This window comes from Phocoena sinus, chromosome 9, assembly GCF_008692025.1.
Source record: "Phocoena sinus isolate mPhoSin1 chromosome 9, mPhoSin1.pri, whole genome shotgun sequence".
NCBI lineage: Eukaryota > Metazoa > Chordata > Mammalia > Artiodactyla > Phocoenidae > Phocoena > Phocoena sinus.
In genome coordinates, this window is record NC_045771.1 from 40,511,310 (window position 1) to 40,524,621 (window position 13,312).

The 13,312-nt window shown below is 38.1% G+C and overlaps 2 protein-coding genes across 9 annotated transcripts in view; one reads left to right on the top strand and one right to left on the bottom strand.

The window, feature by feature from the left end:
* DNAJB9 (DnaJ heat shock protein family (Hsp40) member B9) overlaps positions 1-2,933 on the bottom strand; it is a 421,139-nt gene extending 418,206 nt beyond the window's left edge. For 3 of the 8 annotated variants that reach the window (XR_004351515.1, XM_032643623.1, XM_032643627.1), the window contains exons 1-2: positions 2,578-2,867; positions 914-1,140 (exon numbers count right to left, since the gene is read on the bottom strand). Coding sequence is in view for 6 of the 8 variants with exons in the window: in XM_032643623.1 (XP_032499514.1) it covers positions 914-1,140; positions 2,578-2,633 (283 nt within the window). In the remaining 2 variants the exon portion in view is untranslated. Of the gene's footprint in view, positions 1-913; positions 1,141-2,577 lie in introns of all 8 variants that reach the window. The other 5 variants (XM_032643628.1, XM_032643626.1, XR_004351516.1 and 2 more) reach the window with 4 other exon arrangements.
* A 139-nt stretch (positions 2,934-3,072) lies between these two features.
* On the top strand, positions 3,073-11,498 carry THAP5 (THAP domain containing 5). Its single transcript, XM_032643620.1, has 3 exons — positions 3,073-3,264; positions 6,987-7,179; positions 7,929-11,498. The coding sequence occupies exons 1-3, from the start codon at positions 3,185-3,187 to the stop codon at positions 8,841-8,843; spliced, it is 1,188 nt and encodes a 395-aa protein (XP_032499511.1). The 5' UTR covers positions 3,073-3,184; the 3' UTR covers positions 8,844-11,498.
* Positions 11,499-13,312: the final 1,814 nt, after the last annotated feature.

Sequence of the window (13,312 nt, forward strand, 5' to 3'; positions counted from 1 at the left end):
TACTTTAGTAATTCAAAGTAATCAAAATTACATATACCCAAACCTCTTAAATTTATTTTATGAAAGTATTTCACATCACAAATAAAACCAAATGCTACTAACATAAAAGTCAGAAGTCACAAAAGGCAAATACTTTGTCTTATTCACTACACACTATCAGCAGTTAGCACAATGCCTGCCTCTAGTAAATAACCAATAAATATTTGTTAAATGCTACTATTAATACAAATAAATATGGGAGCAACAATTTCAGAGTTATTCTTATTATTTGTGCAAAATCATCACTTGTGTGAAAGAATTTAGTGAGCAAATTCAGAGGAATTCATTTTTCACTTACTAGTTGAAGTAAATGTTTAACTCCAACTCCCTACTCAGTTACCTCCACCCACCATTAATTACTAAATGCTCAGGAGATGCAATTTGTTTTAGAATTAGTCTTAAGTCAAAACTTGTTTCATACTTTTCCTTTAAAGACAATTGTGGCTTTGAGATGTAGACCAAGTGAGGAAGAAAAAAAACCAAAGCATTTTAGAGTCTATTTAATTTTTTTATGCTTAATAGTTTTATATTTAATCTCCATAATTCATAAAAACTTTCTTAATTCATAAGTTTTGGGTATCTAAAATTCCTTTTGACATAGAAACAATAAGCAACTTTATAAATAACAAAAGAAAAGAAATAATACATTTTCAACATTTTCAGATCTGAATGCCAATAAAAGTATATACTTCCACATATCCAGGATCAAAATATGTTATAATAGCCTTGAGAATCTCACTCTCACTATATTCATGTATAGATCCCACTCTCCCTCCCGCCTCCACAAAACCTTCAAATACATACAAACTTCTTAGGTATCATTCACCTTTACTAGTTAAAACCTGTGAGACCTTGAAGGTAGTCATTTACGCACCTTCTGCAATCTCTCTGAATTTTGCTTCAGCATCAGGACTTTTATTTTTATCAGGATGGTACTTCATGGCCAACTTGTGAAAGGCCTTCTTGATTTGGCGCTCTGATGCTGACTTTGGCACACCTAAGATATCATAGTAACTTTTTGAGGCCAAAATTAATTCGGTTATCATTAAAATGCAGATTGCAAAGATGAAAACTGACTGGGGAGTAGCCATTTCTAATATCCTAAAAAAGAAAAGAAAAGAAAATATTATCCATGGAACTAATCTTAAGATTTTTCTTTTAAAAGAAACTGAATGAGCTTTTAGGATTCAAAGTATACTAATGCAGTATCAAAATGTCAAGCATATGTAGTGTATCTTGTATCTATTTCCATGTTATTTCACTTATACAGGCTGCACTACCCCTAAATTGGTTGTAATCTTGAGAGCAAATATAATTCAACCAAATTAAGAAAAATCTTTCTTGGTTTTGCCTTTCCACTAACACTCTGGCCATAAACACAGTAGTTACAGAAATATAGCTTAAAATGATCTCAATATCTCAATCTTCCCTTCTAGAATTCATATTCTAAAGGGATTTTTAAAAACTTTAACTTAATGGTAAAAAAGTATATTACCAAGGTAATCAGCCCAGTATGTCTAAATTAGCAGTAATCTTCCCTCCCTAAGAAACTTTCAGTTTTCATTTCAGCAAGGTGAGCCAAGGATTGCACACAGAGAATCTCAATATTACATAATATTGACAATGCAACACAATAGAATGTAATCTCTCTTTTTTTTTTTAACTGTAAGATCCCAAATATTTAACAAAAAAGCATGGATAAGTGAGTTTTGTTAAAAACTCATAATTAATAGAATTTAAGATTTCTGCGAAGGCTGCCAGAAAAATGAACTTTCATAGTTTGTACTTTAGATAAGGTAAATTCTTTCTAACTTCTCAGGAGTCGTTAAAATGTTTCTCTAACCTTAAAGAAGTTGGAACCTAGAATTCAACTGAGAATTCTTGAGAGTACAGATTAAATGACTTGGGATTCAAACGACCCTGTTTGTTGAACACCGTACCACAGGAGTCCTTAAGAACCTAGGATGACATAACACAGCGGACGAAAGACGCTCTGGTTTGTGCAAACTGCCTGCGTTCCTCTCCTGTTGGCCTGTTCAGAGCGTAATTAGCAGATGGATTACTTCTTCCCAGAGAGTCACGCGAACCAAGGATCAAGTACGAACTCCTGGTTTAAAGAACACAAACCAAGCGCGTACTGTGACTGATCCCTAGTCAAAGGGCGGGTTTAAAACTGACAGGGAGGCATCTTCCCAGTTTCACAAACCTTACTCCACAGTTTCAAGTTGAATATACCATACTCTCCTAAAAGACGGACCGTTGCGTTATACTGACTCCTCATTCCCGAAAGCCGGGGGACGGCAAGCCTGGGCCTTACTCCCCAGAGCCAGTGGCTGGTTGGGCTGGACTCGCCCTGTCAGACCTTGCGCCGCCGTCCGGTTGTCCACGGCTCGGGGTCCGGCCCTGGGAGGAGCTGCCCGACACCCGAGAAGGCCAGCGGCACAACCCCCCCCCGAAAAAACCGCACTACACTGTGCTTAGGCCATCTCCTTTCTCCTATTCTCTTCCTCAAGAACACCAGGCAACCCGAAGCCCTACCGGCGACCGTGGCGGACACCGAGGCCTAAACCCCCTCGCGGAGACCCCGGCCTCATCCCTCATTCGCACCCTCCAGCTGCAGCTGCTCCTTCAGAGAGCGGAGGCGCCGGCGGTGCTGACCAGCTACTCCACAAGGCTGCGCGGCTTGGCCTCCCCAACCCCGGCCTCCGTGGCCTCCGGGAGCTGGTGCGCACCCACTGCTGCCTGTCCACCGACCTCACACTCCTGCCGTCGCCGCCGCGTCCCCTCACAGCCAGCTCCCCACAGGCGGGCCGGCCGCCGCTCGCGCCGCCACCTCAGGAGGAAACCTACACGAAACGCTTTCCTATTGGCTCCCGCCTCCCCACCTGACCCTGGAGCCCTACGCGCACGTGGAAAACTGTTGTTGCCGCTCGGCCTGTGCGTCACTTCCGGCCCCAACCCCTGAAAGGGCCGTACTGAAGCCGGCAGAAGCGGAAGTGAGTCAAGGGTTGCACCGTCTTTGCGTTCCGCCCAGCCTGGCGCAGGCGCAGTGGCTCCGGCGGCCTGCATCTGCGGCTCCGCCTCAGCGAGGAAGGTACGCCTGTGCCCGTCGGCGGCCCAGGTCTCCTGTGGCCTCGCCGCAGCGATGCCCCGCTATTGCGCAGCGATTTGCTGTAAGAACCGCCGGGGACGAAACAGTAAAGACCGGAAGCTGAGTTTTTACCCGTAAGTTGTCCCTAACGCAGAAGCGTCAGCTTGCCTCTGGGTCGCAGTTCTGTGGCGTTTGGGGTTGGGGTTTGGCGTATCTCCTGTCAGCTCTATAAATTCGGCCTTGGTTCTGCGGTCGTGTTCGGTCCCTCCGCGGGAGGAGGGCGCGAAGGCTCGACTTCAGTTTACCTGGAAATGTTCTGACATTTCTAGGGAAGTCGCTGGGCGTGTGGCGAGGCGTTGGGGCCTGTTGGAGTGTTCATAGGGCGCCTAAAGCAGTCACGTTTGCGCGATGCTCCGTGGTTTTCAGAGCGTTTCCCCACCTCCCCGGAACTCATCTATCTCATTGACGACCTTAACCACCACTTCAGGTGCATCAAACGTGCTAAGTGGGAAGGTGCTCTTAAAGTTAACTTACACTTCCAGTGAGTTAGGTCGCATAGTTGTAACTTAATTCCACTTTCTCCTGACGAAACTGAGGCCTTTGAGAAAGGTTAGGTAAGTGACCTTGAAAGTTTTGTGGCCGACCCAGAATTATAACCTACCTCCTGCTCAGGGCTCTAGATACTCTCCATTCGTTCAGAGAACAGGGTAAGTCAGGGCTAACAGGTTTTTCCCGCCCTTCCAACGTAGAGCGTTACTCTGAAACCTTTCCTAAGCGAGGAAGCAACTGCTTTTTTTTTTTTTTTTTTGGTAAAAGCAAAAATCTTGTTCGGGCATCAGTACCTGTTAGACCTAACTTTCCTAAAAGTGAAGTGGCAGAAAGCGAACTTTGGAGAAGTGGGGAATACCTGTATTCCAAATTACTGCGGCCACGAAATATTTTCGTGGAACCCGAGAAGTACCCATTTTTATTTGGAAGAATAGTGAAGCAGTATTGTGTAATAAGTAAGAGGCCAGACTCCAAAGCCAGACTTAGGTTCAAATACTGGCTCCACTACTTTGTAGCTGAATAACTGTCCGTAAATTATTTAACCCTTCTAGCTAAGACCTCCCATCTGTAAAGTGGAGACACTAGTAATACCTAATTCACACGTAGTGTGTAAAGACATAAAATGGCGTTTGGCACTCATAACGTGCTTAGTGTTTATGAAAGTCAACGTATTTATGTTATTCTATTTCCTTTATTTCTTGTATTTAAAAATAATTAATTTAGCCCTAACCTGGTTGTCTTTAACTTTCTTTGAATTTTCACTAGCTATTTTGTGAAGCTTATTTGACTTTAGACCTAAAGCTTTCTGTTCACTAATGACTCAGCTGCTTTCCATTATCTTAACTACTGAAAAAAACTGATAACTCCAAATAATTCACACCATGTGGCAATATTTCCAGGATTATCTTCCTCGAAGCCCTTCCACAAGTTGCAAAGAGATATTTTAGGGGGAGAAATATATGCTAGTATGTTAATGGCTCTGGCTCTGAGGAGGTTTGTAGCAAAGGATCATGTTGAGCTTGATTTAACCCCATATTTCCTTGGCCTTGGATTTGGGGGCGTCATAACCTCAGACTAAAAATTCTTTTAATCTTTGTGGACTGCGTAGTTACTATTTTTAATGAGTAAAATAATAATGCCAGAGGAAGACAATTATAAGGAATTTTTTCCTCAAAATGAATTTACTGAAAGTGGAGTTTTTAAGTGAGTTTTTGAAATTTCATGTGTAATCAGCAAACTAAACATTGAATTAGTTTTATTCCCCTAATAGCACCAAACTTGAAGAATTGAATTTTCTCATGCTAACACTATAGCAAGCTGCAAAATAAATTTATACTAATTTGAGAATTCAGTGAATATATACATATGGTGACCAGTTTATACCAGTGATTATTTTATGTTTTGGGGAGAATTAATAAGAGAGAAACAAAATTACCAGTCAAACAAACTGAACCAATGTAGTGATACTAAGTTGTTCCAGAAACATATTCTAGGAGAGTTCTTAGAGATTTACCTGTTAAGAAAGCATTGCAATACAATTACCAATAAAGACATTCACAAAGTGTATTTTTTTAATTGTTTGATAACATATAGGTACAATAGAAATAATTTACAAATGGCATCCATATACATAAAATTACATTTAAAAAAATTTTTTGTAAAAGGCATATTCTCATTTTAGCTATAACAGAAAAGGTATAAACTTATCTCTGGATAACAGAGTTCCAAGTCCTCTGAAAAGAAAATTATTTTTGCCATTAAATGCCTTTTCTCGTTAGGCCTATCATACTTATAACCTTAAGTCATTGATATATGTAAGGTTAAAAAATTTTCAAGCCATGTATGAATATTATACTATGGTAAAAACTTCCAAAGGCAGATCATCTGAGTTTTCACGGAAGGATATCAGGGTTAAAAATTATTTCCTACAAAATACCCAGACTCTTTTTGTCTAGCATCTTACAAAGTTATCAATATTTATTTTAGAAAATCGTGCTACTACGAAGCATAAATGGTTGTGATTGGGAGGAATGTATAACAGCTGCTTTTTGTATGAAACCTTTTATGTTACTGTTTTTTTTTTTGTGTGTGTGTGTGTGTTTTTTTTTTTTTTTTGCGGTACGCGGGCCTCTCACTGTTGTGTCCTCTCCCGCTGCGGAGCACAGGCTCCGGACGCGCAGGCTCAGCGGCCATGGCTCACGGGCCTAACCTATCTGCGGCACGTGGGATCTTCCCGGACCAGGGCACAAACCCGTGTCTCCTGCATCGGCAGGATGACTCTCAACCACTGCGCCACCAGGGAAGCCCTATGTAACTTTTTTATAAGTAGGAAATTATTATGTAGTATGTGTCTTGGACTGTGTTCTTGTAAAATCTTCAAATAAATCACTGTTGTTTAATTCAGTTTAACTCAAACCTGATTAGACTGGTAGAATAAAGTTTTCTGTCAAATTCTGCCATTAGTCCAGTTTTACCCATAAAACACATTGTAGTACGTTAAAACCAACTCTAAAAATCCAGGTTACTCAGTACAGGAAGAACACGTATAAAGAGCTGTTTTACTTTTCTCTATCTTTTCTGTTTGTTTCATATTATAAAATACCTGAGTCTGTCCTTTAACACGTTTAGTTCTTGTGTCAATTTCTCTTTCAGAACTTGAATACTTGAATTTTAGAGTTCCCAATCTACCAGCTGTAGAAGACTAGAAATATTGGACTAAATTACAAATCGGTAGAATTGAGGCTGATTCCAGTAAAGAGAATGGAGGATTAGAAGTTTTATAAGATTGAGTATTCATTTATGTCAGCTAAACCATTTGTTTGAATTAACATCTCTGTGTTTTAAAAATATTAACGTAAGAGCCTGAAGTTTAATACTTCTTGAATTATAGACCAGAAACCGTTTGACTTGTTATGTTACTATGAAATATATTTGAATAGGACTTTGTAGTTACAAAGCTCTTCACTAGTTCTAGGCAAACTGCACAACAGAATGAAAAAGAAATGTAATCCATAGCAAATATGAATAGATTTTATCCTTTGTAGTAACATAGGTTTTACTTGAAGGGACTCTGAGTTATGTATTACAAGCCACTCTTCTCAGACAAAAGCTTTGGCTACACATCTCATATCTTAGTCCTCTTTGCTGCAGAGATGATATGGTAGTAGTTGTCATGAAGATGCTATTGTGTGGTAGGAGTGGTTGTCTTGCTTTTATGGCACTTGATTGATAGGTAACCTATATGTGCAGGCCTGGAATCTGGCAAAATTGTTAAAATATAGCAAAGTTTTCCTTTTTTTACTTTCAGGTTTCCTCTACATGACAAAGAAAGACTTGAAAAATGGTTAAAGAACATGAAGCGAGATTCATGGGTTCCCAGTAAATACCAGTTCCTGTGTAGTGACCATTTTACTCCTGACTCTCTTGACATCAGATGGGGTATTCGCTATTTGAAACAAACTGCAATTCCAACAATATTTTCTTTGCCTGAAGAGAATCAGGTATTGGAGGCAGGGAGTAGGGGAGAAGGGGATAATGCTGAGCATGGTGGCAGATTGCAGGGTGGCAGGTAATCAGTTAGAGGGGATGAGAGGGAAAGGTAATTGCTGGGAAAACACATATTTGAGAAAAAGAAAGACTAATTTGTGCTTTTACTGAAAGTGTAATAATTTTTTAAAGATTTAAACCATTTTGAAGCATAGCTTCAGAGGAGCCAAGGATAACACATACATAAATTATCAGGTTAAGTTATTAATGTAAATTAATGATCTAGATATTTTACTGGTCTTGTGAGTGATCTGAGATTTTTTCCATTATATTGATTATGCATAATTTTTTTTTTTTTTTTTTTTTTTTTTTTATGCGTTACGCGGGCCTCTCACTGTTGTGGCCTCTCCCGTTGCGGAGGACAGGCTCCGGACGCGCAGGCTCAGCGGCCATGGCTCACGGGCCCAGCCGCTCCGCGGCATGTGGGATCTTCCCAGACCGGGGCACGAACCCGTGTCCCCTGCATCGGCAGGCGGACTCTCAACCACTGCGCCACCAGGGAAGCCCTGATTATGCATAATTTTTTAAAAAATGTTTTCTAGTATATTTTGAGCTGTTATATACTGAAAACATTTTTTTAACTGAATAAATTTGCTTGGCCAGTATACTGCTCATAGTTGTACTGAAATAGTCAGCACTAACTAATAAGGGAATAAGCCTAGTAAGGACATCTTTATTAGAATTTGAAAATATTATTTTATAGGAGAAAGACCCTTCCAAAAAAAAATCTCAGAAGAAAAAATTGAAAGATGAGAAAGAAGTATGCCTAAAAGCCAAGTCAGAAGAGTCATTTTCATCAAATGAGCCAAAGAAGAATACAGTTGACACAGATGTCCCCCCTGAACATGCAGAATTACTTGATTCATTTGCCTTGGTAAAGCTACCAGATCCAAAAACAGAAAGTTTACAAAATAATGTATTAACTCTTAATCTGCTTAAACAAGATACCAGAAAATCAGAACCTACCTTGGAAACATCAGTTAGTCAAGACATAGGTATAGGTGGTTTTCACACATCTTTTGAGAATATAAATTCTACAACTATTACTTTGACAACTTCAAATTCAGAAGGTATTCAGCAGTCTTTGGAAGCCCAAGAAGTGCTTGAAATAACTACCAATCATCTTGCTAACCCACACTTCACAAATAATTCTGTGGAAATTAAGTCAGCACAGGAAAATCCATTCTTGTTCAGCACAATTACTCAAAGAGTTGGAGAATTAAACACAAATAAAGAATCTGTTATTGCCATTTTTGTACCTACAGAAAATTCCAAACCTACAATTAATTCTTTTATACCTGCCCCCAAAGAAAAGGTGGAAATGGAAGAAGACATAGATGTTGAAGACTCATATAAGGATGTAGACAATGAGATGGAAGTTTTACAGATTGAGCATTCTTACTGCAGACAAGATGTAAGTAAGGAACATCTTTGGCAGAAAGTCTCTAAACTACATTCAAAGATAACTCTCCTTGAGTTACAAGAACAACAAACTCTAGGAAGATTGAAGTCTTTGGAAGCTCTTATAAGGCAGCTAAAACAGGAAAACCGGCTATCTGAAGAAAATGTCAAGATTATAGAAAACCATTTCACAACGTATGAAGTTACTATGATATAGGTTAAAGAGGTTTTAAAGCTGTGACTTTTATGTAAGCTTTTTGTTTGCCAAACCAAATTATATGTAAAGTGAACTTTTTCCTGTGTAAAGTTCTTATCTTAATGAAGCTAAGCAAGTGCTCTAATGTTATGAACTGCATCCTGTTCTTGTAATGCTCATTTTTGAGAAAAACTAGAGTTGTTGGGTAGAAGAAGTGTCATTACTTGTTAATTTTCCAAATTTGAAATTAAAATATAGTGAATAAATAATATGGTTAAGTCGTAAAATGAGAGAACACGGATATGGTAAACAAGAGCCCAGAATAGAAATCAGGCTCAGGAATCAGTCTTGGTTCTACCATTGACATGTGACTTGGACAAGTTACTTATCAAGATTCTCAGTCTCTAATCTGTAAAAAGAGGGCACTTAACTAGACCTCTAACATAGTCTGTTTCTTTATAGTTTCTTGCCTTTCTAATTAGATACTTTTTTTTGTTTGTTTGTTTGTTTTGTTTTTTGGGTTTTTTTTTGCGGTATGCGGGCTTCTCACTGTTGTGGCCTCTCCCGTTGGGGAGCACAGGCTCCGGACACACGGGCTCAGCGGCCATGGCTCTCAGGCCCAGCCGCTCCACGGCATGTGGGATCTTCCTGGACTGGGGCACGAACCTGTGTCCCCTGCATCGGCAGGCGGACTCTCAACCACTGCGCCACCAGGGAAGCCCCTCTAATTAGATACTTTTAATAGAACAAGTTTTCTATATGATAATCTTATACTCACATAAAACTAGATGCTGGCTAGCATTTGATATTATTAACTGTTGGATTCTTCTCAATATTTATTAAATTATGTGTTGCTTGGCCTTTGGGCTATAGTTTTCTGTGTTATAAAGGAAAATACTCCAGTTACAATTTTATTCCAATTGAACTAAAATAAGGAATCAACCATTAGCCCAGTTCTTAGGAGAGGTACTTTAAACTTGAAAGAATATGTACCTTATATGTGGCAGACCATCATAATACACAGTCATTTAAGCTTCTTGACACCTTGTATTTAAGGTTATATTTATAAACCAAAAATTTCAATGAGGTTAAATTTTTTAATACTTTTTAAAAATTATGGTTTTTATCTATTTAATATGTGTAACTTTTAAAAATGTGTGCATATGTTGTTTTAAAATTCCAGAATGATAGAGTAATACTTAATGTTACACCTTCCCACTTACATGTATTTTAGTAAAAGAAGTTATAGATAGGTGGTGATAACCTTGGAGAGACAAGTAGGAAAGAGAAATAATGGTGATAGAAATAAAATGAAACGTAAAAGCGGAGACATAGTCGTAGCAACACAAATGTGAAAAATAGATGATCCCTTAGAATTGGCAGTTAATATAATTAAATATGTTACTCTTTATGGTATTAAGCAAATTCCTGTCAGCCTGATTCTTAGTTTTCTCATCTGTTAGATAAAAAATACTGTTACCTATTTTGAAGGATGGTTTTTTGAATTCTGTAAGGTAGTAAATGTGTTTTTGGTGCCAGAAAATAGGAGGTGCTCAATAAATATTAGTTGACTACACAGCAAATAGTATACTAATTGTTTCGTAAATGGATGATTATTTGGGGCCATATGTCACTTAGTTTTTTTAGGCTAATAAAATTAATTAGTATATGAATGTGTGTCAGCTAATTATAAAAAGTTGATTAGTGGTGTCCTTATTGTGTGGCTATGGATAGGGCAAAATTCCTTAAAATTTTTGCATAAATTATGTGTATATAATTGGTAAAGTTGATGTGATGTTATTTTTAAGTTGCATTTTGCTGGTATTTAAAATAAATAATATAGATGTAAATAGCCTTTTTAAGTCATTATAAAATATGTTGTACATTGTAGTTATTTTCTATTTAAAGTTATAGTTTACTCAGGAATAATTTAAACTAGTTGTGTTTCTTTAAACTACTAAATTATAAGTATTTAAGGTACTTTCTTGGCTTTTCTATATTCAGTTCAGAATGTTCCCTCTAACTCAGTTAACCAATAAATTTTATTTGGGGGTTCTGACCAACTTTATTTCTTACTTACATTCTTATAGCAGCCTCTTAACTAGTAGTACCTATATTTTCAATCTCCTGCTTCCATATTTTCCTGGACTCTGCTATCAGCTTTTTACCTAAACTATAGATGTAGCTGTATCACCTGCACACCACCTAACTTTCCTAGCTCAGAAATCTGTAATCACTCTTTAATACCTACAGAATTAAGCAAAACTTGTTACTATCATGTATATGATCCTCTGTGATTCTGTTCATCCTGTGTTCTAGCCACACTGGACTTCTTAGCGTTTCTCAAACATGCTAGACAGGTACTTGTTTTTGTGTCTTCTTATTTTATTCTCTAAATTTAACCAGTCTGTTAAAATTGTATTTCGATTTTGTTGGAATGTCATCCCTTCTTACCAGTCAAAATTGTTTTTTCTCTGTTCCTACAGGGCTTTGTCTTATAACACTGAGCTTTGTTTTATAACACCGTAACAGTGTTTGCACTGTTTGTATATCATGATGTTATCCATAGCTTTCTCTTCGACTGGACTGTATGCTTTTTGAAAGCAGAATTTTTATTCACTTTCATTTCTTTGACAATGTAATATTAACTCAATAAATGTTTGGATGAATATTTTGGATTTGCCTACTTAGAATTTCTTGGTTCTCCCACCTAAAATCAAGAACCTTCTTAACAAATATATCCTTGATACCTTGAGAATGATTAGGGAAGCATATAGATCTTCATATAATCTTTAAAACATTCCATGTTTCCAATGGACAGTACCATTTACCAGTTATCTGCTATGCCACCTATTAACTGATTTTTGTTGTAGAAGGCTATCCGCACCACAGACTATTTCCTACTTTCTATCTGATAGTTAAAAAGGAAATAAGTCTAAGGAAGCTGTTTATGCCTACATGTCAGGGAGTTTGGTAAGTCAAATTTAGAAAGACTTCATCATATAAATAATATGTGACGTTGATCTAAACATCATGTAGGTTTTGGCAAGGGGCAGTGGTGGTTTTTTTGTTTTCTGGCTATGCATTTCAAAAATTTTGATGTTTTAAGGATGCTTATACATAAGGCATGCATACTACTTTGTTCTTGGTTTGTAAATTAAGTTTTATAAACTTCCTTTTTTATACATAAACAAAACCAATTTTCTTAAAGCTACCTTTGTATTCTCTCCTGTACCTCTTGAGCCTTGAACTTTGACCTCTGCAGCAATAAAGCATCACTTCTGTGACACACACAAGGTCATTTTTTTTAAGAAAAAGAATGCACAGAGTTCTTACTTTTTCTTTTTGTTTTTTTTTTTTTTCCCGGTACACAGGCCTCTCACTGTTGTGGCCTCTCCCGTTGCGGAGCACAGGCTCAGGACGCGCAGGCTTAGCAGCCATGGCTCACGGGCCCAGCCGCTCCGCGGCATGTGGGATCTTCCCAGACTGGGGCACAAACCCATGTCCCCTGCATCGGCAGGCGGACTCTCAACCACTGCGCCAGTGGGGAAGCCCCAGAGTTGTTACATTTTTAAGTGCTGCATTCAAAAGATACAGTTACTCAGAATTCTCTAGTTTGAATAAATTCTTGCAAAGTATCCTAACTGTAATTTGTGATATGATGCTGTGCCCTAAAGTGTATTTCTTTACTAATAGACAATTTATTATGGCACATCAGCACGATTTGTTTAGATAGTACACCACTACATTCTGTTAATCATTAGGTGTGACTGAATTTCTTTTGCAGTTATTAAAAAAAAATCTCAACTTTATAAATATGCAGAATAAAACTTTTTAAAATAAAAACATCAAGCAGGGAACTTTTGTGCATATTTTCGATCTTGAAAAATAATCAGCCATATATTAATAGTTGGAATATTAATGTGCAGATACATTTTTCTGTTTCTAGCTAAATTGAACAGTTCTGCCAACTAATTTGGTGTTCAAGTACATCTCTCTTTTTTAGATTATGCTGTTTTGTATTTTTGTGGGTGAGGTGGGTGGGCAGAAATACTCATTCACAATTGTCAGGGAAAAAGCTACAGAGAAGGTTGGGGGGTGGGGATGGGAGACAAGATGTGTCTGTATAAGAGATAAGTTCCTTCAAGGAAGGGTCTTTGTTTCATTTATCATTTTAACCTATTCTCCACCCTCTGGCTTTTTGGTTACTTGACCACCTCATCTCCAGTGAACTTTTCCTCCATTCCTCTTCAGCCACCTCATTTCTGTGGTCAATGGTAGACCTTTGTCATCACCAGTACTTGCATCCCATTGAAAAACGTCACCTTCAAGCTCCTCATTCTGACCACCACCTTCTATTGTTTAGTTTAGCACAGTTATTAGAACAACTCACACTGCAACCAGCCACTCTTCCACAGTCTATCATCCCTGTCGTAGGTTCTATTTTGCAAATAATGGCCACAAAATATATCTTATCCTGTATTCTCTTC